We start from the raw sequence: 13,549 nt of genomic DNA, 5'->3' as shown, positions 1-13,549 counted from the left end.
ACATGGAATAAATTTGTTTTTTCCCTGATTGAGTTGTCTTGAAATCAGCTGTCCTGAAGAGGAATTTTCAATGCAGAAGTGTAAGAAGCTTTTCCTTGTTCACTTGTCTGAAAGAGAGTACTTCGCAGCACCCAAAAATTTGAAACTGCTGGCCGTTCCCCTGTTTGAGCTCTATGATAATGTTCAGGTGTGTTGACATTTAAGCTTCAATTTTTATTCTTTTTCAATTTTTAAGGAAAGTCAATTCACAAGAGAAATTTGAAAAAATAAAAATAAAAAATCAAAGAAGTATAAAACTAGAATTGAATTGAATGAAAATAGAAAAAAAGAATGATCAAATTGAAGAGGGATACAAGTTCATATGACAACCCAATTTAACTTTAGAAATGTATATACATAAGAATTTCAATTAATGTATGTAGGAGTATTTAAATTTAGCATAGTGTGAATCACACGTAATGAATCAAATCCACACATTTTAAAATTTGAATTTTTTTTTAAAATATTAAGTTTAATTGATAGAGGAAGCTCCCAACAAAAAAACAAACTTCAATACAATTAACATCTAAATCCACTTTGCTAACTAAAAAACTAAATGATTCATGTATAACCACAAGAATAGATCAAAGAATTTCAATCACTACTTAAAAAAAAAAAAAAAAAAAAGAAGAAGAAGAAGAAAAGTGAAGAGAACTCACATATCATCCATGAACTTGATAGAAACGAAGACACTGGTAATGAAAACCGATGCACATTGAAGGAATTGATCGGCAAAAGTGGTTGGCTGTGCACGAACCGATCAAGAAAAATGTAGGCGACAACAAAGCACGATGAGCTACAATTGGCGAACTTGAAGATAAGAGATGAATGTCTTGCCTCGTCAGTCGTCGTTCACCCTCGTCACGCGTCGCTGCTGCTCGTCACTCCGGCGAAGGCCATCGTTCACCGTTCACCCTCGCCACTCTGCGAAGGCCGTCGCCGTCGGAGATTAGGGATTTTGGGATCAATGGATTTTGATTTGGGATTTTAGGGATTTTGGGACATATGACCGCGAATGGGCCACTGAAATGAGCGGGATATGAAAAAAAACTTTTTTGCGACGGGAAAATTTAACCGTCGCAAATGGTACATCATTAACAAATAAAACGACGTCATTTTTACCCAGAGTATTTGCGATGGGCCTCTGCCGTCACAGATGATCCACCATTTGCGACGGTAACATTTTACCGTCGCTAAAGAATATTTTTTGCGACGGTATACCGTGTGTCGCAACTGTTCCTACATTTTTCTTTTAATTTCATTAGCGACGGAAGTCACACCCGTCGCAGAAGCCCATTTTTATCGACGGTAAATAAACCCCGTCGCAAAATAAATTTTTGGCGACAGAAATTACACTGCGTCGCAAAAAAACCACTTTTTGCGACGGCAGGTACCCCGTCGCAAAAAGCTCCGTGTTATTTGACAGGTTTTCCTGTAGTGACCGTTTCCAAACCATCTCCAAAATAAATAAAAACAGTACATTTTTTTTATAATCAAGAGATTGAAAATGTACAAATTTAAAAGGGTAAATTATAAATACACATCTTGAAATTTGATTAAAATACAAATCGCTCCCTGTGATTTTAAAAATTATATTTTATCCTCTGAAGTTTCTAATTTCATAACAAATCTCCTATTTTATTAATAAATCATCAAGTCAATTAACAGTTTTTAATAATGTTATAAATATATTTCAATTAATAATTTAAGTAATTTTATTATTGTATAGGAGAACAATTATGAATTTCATATTTTTAATTAATTCCTTTAAATAAATTTTTTTAACAAGGAAGTATTTGTATTTTTTCAAATTATAAGGGGTAATCTGTGCTTTAAGTAAATTTTAAAGGGTGTGTTTATAATTTATCCAATTTAAAAAGAGCAAAGTGATATTTATTGACAATTAAGTGATGATAGTGTAATTAAACCAAAAAATTTAAAATTTGAAAAGTAAACGAACAAGGTGGATGGTAGTTATGTAAATATAAAACAAAAAACAATGTCGGTTACCATATTTCCCTCGAAAATTACCTGATGGGGGGCTTTAACCCCTGTCGGCTGTCCAGACTTTGGCGGGTACACAAACAAACGTTGTTTTAGAGAGAGAAAGTTGTAGTTTTAGAGAGAGAACCCAAACAAAAAGCACACGCTTTGAAAAAAAAACAGAGAGAGAGAGAGAGAGAGAGAGAGAGCTAAAGAACCAGACCGCACAAGAATAGTTTTAGAGAGATGACTCTCTCTCTCATCCCATCATGCACTGTATCAATCTTTCTTCGATCTACCAAACTCTCTGATTAATTACTCTACAAAACAGTGTCTATTCATACACAAATTCACAATTTCCCTTTTTTTTTTTTTTCCTTCTATAAAATCCTAACTCATAGAGAATCAGAACCCCAAAAAATTTCAATGGAGTTTTACGGGCGGAGCACTGGGAGAGACGGGTCGGAGTCGGGTTGGCCCGTGGGGTCCGAAACTGGGCTCGAAGGTGGGTTCAATTGTTTGGCATTTGAATTTCATTTTTCATTGCATTTTGATTTCGATTGCGCTGAAATTTCTAGGGTTTTCGCAATGCAATGGTCTCTGAGCTGTGTTTTCGTTTCGATTTGCTTTTTTCTTCCAAGCAGAGTCAATGCAACGGTTCGGGTTGTGGAGCAGAGAATTGCCGTACCCGGAGCGATCGGGCGTGCCCGACTGTGCTTTCTACATGCGAACTGGGTCCTGTGGATACGGTTCCAAGTGTCGTTACAATCACCCTCGCGACCGTAGCTCGGTACGCCCTCGATCATCTCCTTTTTCTTTGAATTCAACGGTTTTTGAGTTTTTTTATATATAATTTTTTGATATGGGTTTTTTGAGTCCATCTCTATCTCTCAGCACTAAGAGAATATGTAATTGCAAAATATAGAATTTATATTGTTTTGTTGCAATGAAATGTTTCTTATTGGGCAATGTATCAGCTGAAGTTGCAGAGACTTATGGTTCTTCTTACAGAGAACGAGTGAAACAATCAGAAAATAATTCCTTAAACTGGCTTCATTTACTATTTTCCTTTCTTCTTTCTTTGTTGCATTGATGTAGATAGTTTACTTTCATTCCTTGAAACATTAATGAATTTATCATGAAACCATAAGGCTGTGCTTGGTTAATGGATTTGGGTAGGAACTTTGAAAGGGAAAGGAAAAGGGGAATGTAAGTGAAATGTGAATGAAATATAATTACATTTTACACACGTCTTCTGTTTTCCTTTCCAAATCCCTATCCAAATCCATGAACCAAACACAACATAAGTATGGTTTTCTGAATTATTGCTTTGAAATTCTCTTCAGGTTGGGGCAACTGTAAGATTTGGAAGAGGTGAGTATCCAGAGCGGCCAGGGGAGCTCACGTGTCAGGTATCCAAGATATTGGCCTTAGCCAGATCAGTGTTGGTGCCAGAGGAATCTGTTTCGATTTTGCTTATTTGGGTTGATTGTTCAAATTATTTCGTTGTCTTTTCTTGTTTGTAATGTATTGATTGCATTGGCATTGCTCAATTTGCAGTATTATTCAAGGACTGGGATCTGTAAATTTGGTGCATCCTGCAAGTTCCACCATCCTAGAAATGGTGGTGGATCGATGAGTAATATGCGAGTCAATATCTATGGATACCCATTAAGACCAGTAATAATTGTTCTTCCTTCATAAGTTCCCACTTTCCATTATGTGGAACTCGAGCATGGTACGGATTCTTGGGAGGGATACTGAAGTTGCCTTGTTTGTCTCTGTTGTGACAGGGTGAGAGAGAATGCTCCTACTATTTGAAAACGGGGCAATGCAAATTTGGTGTAGCCTGTAAATTTGATCATCCTCAACCAGGTGGGATGTCAATGCCAGAGCCTGCACATCAATTTTATCCAACGGTGCAGTCTTCATCATCAGTTCCTTCATTTGATCCATATGGGGCAGCCTCTCCCAGCTATAGGACTGGAAGGCCTCCACCATTGCCTGGCTCATATGTGCCAGGTGCTTATGGTCCCGTGCTTCTTTCTCCTGGAGTTGTTCCCATTTCGGGTTGGAGTCCTTACGCGGTATATTACAAAGTTATTTCTATTATACTAAGAAGCACGGACATTTCTAAGAAATTAGAGTGTTGTGTCGGACATATATCCTTATATATGGCATATGTTTATGTGTCCCCCATGTGTCGTGTCCTGTATTTTTTAAAAATTTTCGTGTCCGTGCTTGTTACCTGTTATGGATTTTTTAAATTGTAACCACTCTTTTGATGTTAGTGTCATTTTATTTGATGTAGGGACCTGTAAGCCCAGTATTGTCTCCTAGTGCTCCACACTCTGTTGGAGCAGGTTCCCCATATGGTGTTACACAGTTACCTTCTTCAGCATCTGCATTTGTGGGACCATATCCTACCTTCCCCTCTCCTGCTGGACCTTCAAGCAGTACTCAGGAAAGAGGGTTTCCGGAGAGGCCTGGGCAACCAGATTGCCAATACTATTTGAAAACAGGAGATTGTAAATTTGGATCTTCTTGTAGGTTTCATCATCCACCAGATTGGGTGGTATCAAAGACAAATTGTCTCCTCAGTTCCATGGGTCTCCCTATGCGTCCGGTATACTTCTCTAATCCCTTAATTATTTTTTCTCCTTATTTAAGAATTAATTTACTGTTTTTTCTTTCTATTTTTTATTTCAAAATTCCCATGGCAAACGACAAAGTTGGCTCACATTTTATTTTATTTCTTGAGGGTTTTGTGATACGGTGATTGAGTGTTGAACATAAGTGGCTTTATGCAGAGATTTGGTTGTTGTGTTGGTGGTTTATATTTTTATTTTCTAACCATGTCTAGCAACTATATACTGGAGTTTTATATTGACTAGTTATTTGGAACGGTACAATTGGTTACAATTGTAGTTGCATATGCTAAAATAAATACACTGATGCTTATGCACATATAAGAATTTTGATTGCGAAAAAAATCGGATCAATGAAATAAACTGCTATAGTGTAGCCTAACATTTACTGATGAGAATTCTAATTATCAAATTTTATTCCTGCTGTAGATGTTGTATTGGTGAGTTCATGTGTTTTAGAATCTAAATGATGTGGGATTCATATGAGATGGCATGTTAGCTGTCAACTTTTGATTGGTCACACTCAACTATATAAGGCTCAACTCTCTTGCCACTTCATTGTGGGTGAATTTTGGGATCTAAATTGTGGGTCTTAAGCATTTGCCACACTAAAGAATTTAGTATTATTAGGATCTTTAAAAAAATGTTGCTTTATTCATCATGCTTCTTTATCTGCAAAATCTTATTAAACAAGTTAATTAGTTGACCAAATTGCTCCTTCATCACCTAAGTACTTCCAAAACTTAATATGAATACTATTAGGCTTCCTTTCCATCTACTATCCTAATTTTTGGAAAAAAAATCTATAGACGTATAATTGCTACAATTATTTTCTTAATTCGAAACTTAAGCTCCTAACATGATTTCCATTAGATATATCTTAAAGTAACTCCTCCATTGTTCCTTGTTCTTATCGTCCTTTAATAACACTGTCCAATTCTTACCCTTAATGCATTTTGCATAGTTCAAGCTTTACCTTTTCTTTTCTCTCATACTGGCAAGTTTATCGATATTCCTCTTACCATCCTTTACTTAACTCACATTACTTCTTTTTTTTCTTTTTTCTTTTTTTTTTTGTATAAATTTTTTATTTTTGATAGGCTGGGGAATAGTAACTCTCAAGTTATCACTAATCCAAAAATATAGTTGCTAAATTTTCAGTTTAGGTATTATGTTGGTTATAATCTAAATGTTTGTGCAACCCAAATAATTGGGACAAAGGCTTTTGGAGTTAAGTGGACAAAAATGCTATCAAATCTATCTTTCTTCAACAAACTAGACGAGGGTTGGGGTCATGGTGTGTGGTAGGCTTGGCCACGCGACCCAATGGGGCAAGCCTTGTATTAAAATTTGTAAATAATATGAACGGGTATGGAAACATTGAAACAAATTTGGAGATTGAGTTGATTTGCAGTTATATCCTACACATTATTTTAATGCAACTAAAAATGTTAGATCATAGATGTGTCAATATTTACATACAAAGAACTTTTTCTTTAATGTTATTTCTGAAGAAACTGGGCAACTTGTGCTGATTACAAATTCAGGTTGCATAGACTGGAAAGATTGATGGGTTGATAGTAATTCGTTATATCACTTGGTTTCTTCTACGTTTGAAAAACTGCCTATACTGATGCATTTTTAGCAACATAAATCACGCTAGATCCAATATGCTGAAAAGTTTTTAAGGAATTGGAAAGGGCTGTATCAGCTTGTGCCAAGCAGTACTAGTGCACTGGTGAGGTGAGAAGCATGAGGTGGTATAAAGGGATAAAATGAGCATTAAGTTGTGTTTTGATTCAAGGTGGTGGTTACCATTAAGACTACAGGAAAGTCGATAGAAATATGCATGTGGACTATTAGAAAAGGTAATAGGCAATGATTTAGTGAATGGTATGGGCACAGATTGAGCTCAACTATCAAAAGTGTTTGTGCACTTGGTCGAAATTTTGGCTTGTGTACTGCTTGTCTAGTTGTCTGCATGTAGAAATTCATACGAAACATAGTTGTATAAATATATTAAACTATTACTATATTTCATTTGATTATTTTAACATTTCTTTTTTAACTATTAGCCTTGTTCTAAATTTTATAGAGTTTATCATGTTGCGTGATTTTTATATCTTAAAAGTATTTTGTGGACCTAATACCTGTTATTGTTCTGAATGACTGAAATATATTTTCTACATGAATTTGTAAACCATGCTAGTCTTTTCATTCTTTTAGTTGTTGTTGTTCAGACATGATGTGGCTTCCTATCTCATCTACTGGGTCTGTTAATGGTGTGAGAGTGAAGTTTAGTCTGAAATATGCACTTCTGTTTGTTGACATCTCTCACTTGGCCAGAAACTAAAACACTAGAGATTTGGCTAAATGTTGAAATGTGTTTGGCTGTTTTAATGGAATTCCTGTTTTGTGTCATATGTATATATATAAAGAATCTCAGCTCTTTGTGAATGTGAAAATATTTTTGTTGATAATTATGAAATTTGTGCATATATTGTCACTGTTTAAATTCCAATGGACTGAGGGCCACCCAATGCATGATCCTTGCACTTCCTTAATGAAAGATAGAAAACTTGCAAAAGGATGTAAACTAGTAATGGAAGGTAATTTCACTTGTAGGAGGACAATGCAAAATGATTGTCGTCGATCAGAAGGAAAAATAATTTAGACAAGATAAAATATTATGGTTCCTCTTCATGATGTTGTATACTGAAGAAGCAATCTTATTCACTCATCAATTTATTTTCCTGCATATTTGGAGTCAAACAAAGAGTCACAAATTATGAGAAGATTTTGTTGCTGGCTATTGCTGAAGATTCCTGCAAACACTAGTTGGTATGACAGAAAATCTTAAGGTTTATTGTTCAATGTGTTGAACATGGTGAACTGAGTGTTAATTCAAAGTTTGAAAAGGAAAGGAAACAAAGGAAGGAAGAGTTGTGTAAAAGCTGCCTTTTGAATCCTTAATTTTCTGTAGTGGATTTGCTTGTCATTACATTTAATTTTGTTATGTTTTCAAGATTTTTATTTATTTTTATTTTTTCAGCTAATTTATTTATTTATTTTTTGGAACAAATATTCAATATGATCTTTGTTTGATGAACAGGGGGTACAACCTTGTGCTTTCTATATGCAAAATGGACACTGCAAGTTTGGGAGCACATGCAGATTTGATCATCCAATACGAACAGTAAGATATAGTCCATCAGCTTCGTCTCTCTCAGACATGCTGGTTGCTCCCTACTTGGTCGGGTCTTCCCTTGCTACTCTGGCTCCACCATTTTCAAATTCAGAGCCGCGCCCTGAATTTATATCAGGGCCTATATTGGATCCTCCTCATTCAAGTAGAATACCTTCATCTGGAAACACTTCAAGTAGTTCGGTTGGTTTCATCTACTCACAAACCGGGTCTGCTTCACTTTCTGATGTCCAGCAGTCGAGTCAAAGTTCTGCCCCATTAAGCATTAGTACAAGCACGAGACAAGGTGTTGAAGTTCGTCGTTCAAGCTAAAAGTAAAACCTAAAATCCATTCACTGTCTCATCTATTCTTGGATCTGAGGAAGCTTAATACTGTTTGTTGTACAAAGTTTCATCTCTTAATATCAAGGTTCATCAACATATTTGGTACATAGCCTACATCTGATCATTCACGGTCATATAGTCAACATTGGCATCAATATCAACTCAAATAACAAAGCTGAAATGGCAAACCCCCCTGTGGAAATGTTTTCCTCTCATTAACAACAACAAAGTAGTCATTTCCATCAGGTATAAGCCAAAGTTTGTATTCAATCTGTGTTCGTGCCTTTTCTACTCTTGCTTTATTTTTAAAGTGAAAGGGACCATCCAATTTCCATTTTTTGTGATTCCTAGTCTTATATGGGTAATTTCAGGAGGGTGCATTTCGGGCTTCTGATTCTGAGGGCTTATGTAGAAACCTTTTTAAAGGCTTCTCAAATCTTGGGGCATTTCATTGCAGTCTCTAATTGGGATATGGTAAGTGATTGTCTCGATGGTTTTAAATTTGACTCGGTAGGAATTCTGTCTTGATATCCATTGATCAATGCTTGTAAGAGATGACATTGTTGGACCTTGAGAAGCATTGTCCATGCTTGTATGATAGGGGTGGGGCGAAAATGCTGTGGAATTTAGGGTTCCATTTGAAACTTTGAATGGTTTATAGTTACATCCACCGAAAATGTTTCCCACTTAGCCACCGTGTTTACAATCATATTTTAGCACATGCAATTCGTAAGCATTATAGCAGCAAACTTCCTGTTTGAGAACAATGTTTTAATTCTTTGATGGTTTGGCAAATGTTTTGGGAGCAGTATGTGTAAATTCTAATTTCACGTAGAATTTTATTGAATCATCATAAGCTTGTGCATTAGATATGAATGTGAGATAGAATAAGTGGATCCATATCTATATTTTGTCTGTTGGTTTTGATCAGGCGTAGTCTTTTTTCTATACAAATTGTTGTCAAGTCCAGTGACTATGCAGGAGAGGAGTCTGGTAATTTGAATCAAATTCAAATTTATGGGTCGGAACTCTACAAAGGTTACTTTACAATAGTTGCAAATGCTGGAGGAGTTTGTAACCCATTGTGATAAATAGCACAACGGGATTGTTTCTCATCGGTCTCTTTGGTCAATCAACAGGACTTTCATTAGGACAAATCGAAATCTTGAATTTCCTATTTTCTGCAGATGAATTCTAGGCTCCTTCATTTTAATGTTTTGAAAATATTAGTTTCCAACATTAAGAGCATGATATTGAAAGAACACCTACAATTTCATTGAAGTTACCCAATTCTAGCTGCCATAGAGGCATTATCTCTTTGCTCAGGTATAGATTCACCAGCAGCAGAACAACGCCTGCCTATAGGGAGAACAACACCGCCTGTTACTTTCGGCCCTTCATCTTTTGTAAACCAGGCTCGGCCCTGCGTAGTTCCTACAAGTGAATGTAAGCAGCGAAAAAGAGTGATAGGACAAAATGCCTTTCATAATGCACATCATTGATATGACAAAGTAAAAAATTCAGCACAAATTTGTGTTTTTTTGTACTTTTATGCTTTAATAGTAATTATGTTTAGGGGCAGAACGACGATAAAAAAAAGAGTTTGTTAATAAGTATTTAACTTTTATTCTCACAAATCACTATATCTTCGCTTACACACTTAATTTTTGAAAGTTGATTTTCGAATCTAATTTTGGAACCATTGAATTTTGTTCGGAAATCAATTTCCAAACTAAAGGTACAGCTTTGTTTGATTTAATCTGTTTTCAGATTTTTTTTTTTTTTTTGGAGAAGTAGAAATTTATTTAATAAAATTAAACACCTAAAATATATTTTCAAAATTATTTCTTTCTCCCAAAAAACAAAAATCATGTAAATGATAAGTATTTTATTTATTTATATATATTTTGACACTAAATTAATTTTTAATTTCATTAAATTTTGTTTCATAAAATTAATTCTAAAAATCAAACTAAACAAAAGCTGACTTCTAAACTAAATAATTTTATGAAAAAATTATAAAAAAAACTCAGAATTTGACCTTGATGACAACATAAATCATGAGTTTTTAGTTTTGTTAATTTTAATTCTGATTTTTTAATTTATTTTCAATCTAAAGCATATACCCATTTTTGCTAAGTAAAACTAACGAAACAGAGCATTTTAGTTATTAAATTCAATAAAAAAAAAAGATATTTTAGCTATTTTATGTACACTTATATTGAGTTTTTTTGTTTATCAATTTTATTTTAAAAAAGATATGTAAATAATTTAAATTGAAAATAAATTAAAAAATAAAAATTATTTTATTTTAAGGGCCCCTCTAAATTGATGTCCGAAAAAAAAAACAAAAAACAAAAATTTGTGCACCGAAAGGATGGGGAAGGGGCGCAGGGTTGGAACCCACTCTCATGAGTTGAATTGGGCACTGAGGCCCAACGCCAAACCATTTTTGGGTGCTCAAATTGAAACACACACAGTGACTGAGCCGCTTCTCTTCTCTTCTCTTCTCTTCTCTTCTCTCTGGAATCGGAATGCCTCTATCCTTTTCTAAGCTCGGCAATTCCTTACCCTTCTCCAGGCTCTTCAGGTACTCTCTCTCTCTCTCTCTCTCTCTCTCTCTCTCTCTCTCTCTCTATACATATATGTATATATGATATACTCTCTCTCACCTATATATGTATGTATCGTTAGGGTTTGCGATTGATTTGCTTTCTCCAGAGACTATGTCACAGCTCTGTTTGTTTATTCTGACATTGAACAAGATCATGTAATTCTACATCATGTATACACTCTTGATTTTCCTTTTGCTGTATTTATATGCTGTGTGAAATTTTGTTGTAATGGAGAGTCGTGTTTTAAAAATAAAGGAAAAAGAAAAGAAGATGGAGACATAAAATAATGCTCAAAAATCATGTCCAATAGATTGGATTGGATTGGATGCTTTATCACCAGTCTGCTCCGTACAAAGTTACCCTCTTTTGTCAGTCTCTATGTTGATTCTCTCTTTCTTATCCTGAATTGCACTTGCTTGATTCATCATCCTTATGTGAAAATTTCATATATGACCTTAGCTTCACTCAAGACCTAAGAAGCTCGGACACTTCTAAGGTCATGTATCCGTGTCAATACCGACATTCTTTGACACTTTTCCGACATGTGTTTGACACTCTTCAAAATTTGTCCTTTTTTTTTTAAAGACTTTTTTTAAAGATCCGGACACTCTTTGGACACTTAAACGACACACGTGTCTATCACTTAAACACACGTGTCTATCGATTAAACACATGTGAAACTAATTATAAATTTGAATAAAACAACTTGAAGTACAATAATAAAACGAAAATCATATAAATTTATAAGAATTAGTGTCATATTGCATTTTTTATTATCTTTGAATGATATATTCACATATATATATAACATATAATAAATATATAAAATTATATATTTTATGCATGTTCCCCACGTGTCGTGTCTTGCATTTTTTAAAAATTGGCGTGTCGGTGTGTTTGTGTCCATACTTCGTAGTTGAAGACCTTAGTCTCTGTTATACATGGCTCCTTTGTCTCGGCTCTCAAGTCAGCCCTATATAAACTTACCTTGTTTTTGTCCTTCTCAAAGTTGCTTTTGGCTTTTTTATGTTAGCTTGTTTATTGTTATAAACTGGCAATGTTTTCGTTTTGGCAAAACTTACGTGGCATTTATTTCATAGACAGCTGGAGCAGGAGATGGAAACGGTGATTAAGGTACTGGAGCCTGGACCTTTGGGAGTTGTTGAACACAAGTTCTCTGCTGAAGAGATATGCGAGGCAAATGCCACTGTTTCGAGAGCGGTAGAGAATTGGCGAAGGAATGCTAAACTAGAGCAGAACAGTAATGTGCTGAAAGATTATATTCACAAATGATGGAATACTTGGTTGCTTCATTTTCTAAAAATAAGTGGATTATAACCAATTCTGTTCAAGGTTAGCTTTTCTCAATGCTTTGTTATAGTATTGTTCCTTTCAAAGTTTTAGCTCTTCTTAGTCCTCTGATTCTTTTGTTTGGCTGTTCTTCTCCCAATACATGCACACCTTCTGCTGTGTTATGATTATGATAGAAAAAATGGTTTTTTTTTTTTTTTTTTTTTTTGTTTGTGGCAATAATTTTAATTTCTAGTTAATTTGTGGTAAAAATACACAGGATTTACATATGATGAAAAGAAACAAATTTATTAAATTTTAAGTTATGATTTGTTGGGATTATTGCACATCCATAGAATTTACGCAGTCTGACACAAATCAGCTTACATCCATTGGAGAGAGAAAATTCACATACCTGAACCTTGAAACAATCACGTTTTGCTTCTCAAGAATAACTGAGCCCTGAATCAGACCCACCTCTCCATTCACTCTTATAGTGAACTGGTAATTTTGTCTCTTGAATGTATAATATGCTCGTTTTATATTTTATTTGTTGGGGGCACTACAATTGGAATTACATATGCTGTATTCTTGCACTAATGCATGTAGAAATACAGACATTAATGAATTATGTTTAAGAGATAGTAAAATAACTAAGTATGACTTTATTTAGTGCCAACGAAAAAAAAGAAAAAAAGAAAAGAAAAGGAAAATACACCTGGAAAATACACCTTAAAATATAAGTTCTCTCATCAAACCTGTACAAATATAGCTCCAGCCTGTATGAGCAATTGGACTAGCTTGCCTTGGAGATGGAGGCTCATGACCTCTTTAGAACCGCCAACTAACTCTCCCCCTATGAACACAGCTGGTACACTCGGCTCACGCCCTAATGACAACAACTCCCTTTCCAGTTGTTGTCCATTTGAAAGTTCATCAAGCTCATAAATAGTAGGACTCGCCCCAAAACCGTGTATCAGTTTCTTAATGGAGTGGCAAATGCAACAACTGCTTTTGCTGAAGATCACCATGGGCTTTTCAGCCACCAAAGCTGTCACTGTGGCCATTGTTGGAAAGATGGTTGAAGAATGCTTGTGGTGAAGAGAGAGAGAGTTAAGAGTTGGCTGTGAAGAACTTGAGCTCTGATGGAAGTTATATAGAGAGGCCTAAGGTGGTGGGTTGTGAATTGGGATATGCTTTAAGTAAAGATAGAAAAGCAAATGAAAAAAATAATATTCGAAAAGATAGTTCTATTCCAAATTAGAATTGATCATTGCTTGATGGTGACCTTTCTCACTCTCACTCTCTCGCGCGTGCGCGCGCACACATGTAGGGTACATACATATTACATACTGTTTTAGCATCCAAAACCTGTACAAATATAGCTCTAGCCTGTATGAGCAATTGGACTAGCCTGCCTTGGAGATGGAGGCTCATGACCTCAT

The 13,549-nt window shown here is 35.1% G+C and overlaps 2 protein-coding genes and 1 non-coding gene across 3 annotated transcripts; 2 read left to right on the top strand and 1 right to left on the bottom strand.

The window, feature by feature from the left end:
* The first annotated feature begins 2,085 nt into the window (after positions 1-2,085).
* LOC114259801 (zinc finger CCCH domain-containing protein 32) lies at positions 2,086-8,994 on the top strand. Its single transcript, XM_028199825.2, has 9 exons — positions 2,086-2,298; positions 2,424-2,527; positions 2,667-2,812; positions 3,369-3,434; positions 3,583-3,702; positions 3,816-4,109; positions 4,334-4,648; positions 7,783-8,445; positions 8,571-8,994. The coding sequence occupies exons 2-8, from the start codon at positions 2,449-2,451 to the stop codon at positions 8,185-8,187; spliced, it is 1,425 nt and encodes a 474-aa protein (XP_028055626.2). The 5' UTR covers positions 2,086-2,298; positions 2,424-2,448; the 3' UTR covers positions 8,188-8,445; positions 8,571-8,994.
* A 1,898-nt stretch (positions 8,995-10,892) lies between these two features.
* On the top strand, positions 10,893-12,321 carry LOC114259799 (uncharacterized). Its single transcript, XR_014347078.1, has 2 exons — positions 10,893-10,969; positions 11,919-12,321. It is a non-coding gene; the product is annotated as an uncharacterized LOC114259799 (transcript).
* A 535-nt stretch (positions 12,322-12,856) lies between these two features.
* On the bottom strand, positions 12,857-13,171 carry LOC114259800 (monothiol glutaredoxin-S2). The gene has a single exon (XM_082897184.1). The coding sequence runs from the start codon at positions 13,169-13,171 to the stop codon at positions 12,857-12,859; it is 315 nt and encodes a 104-aa protein (XP_082753310.1).
* Positions 13,172-13,549: the final 378 nt, after the last annotated feature.

The sequence above is a fragment of the Camellia sinensis genome, chromosome 12, assembly GCF_055761805.1.
Source record: "Camellia sinensis isolate YWXY chromosome 12, ASM5576180v1, whole genome shotgun sequence".
NCBI classification, from domain to species: Eukaryota; Viridiplantae; Streptophyta; class Magnoliopsida; order Ericales; family Theaceae; genus Camellia; species Camellia sinensis.
Note: the sequence above shows the minus strand (reverse complement) of the source record. Positions and strands in the feature narration are given on the sequence as shown.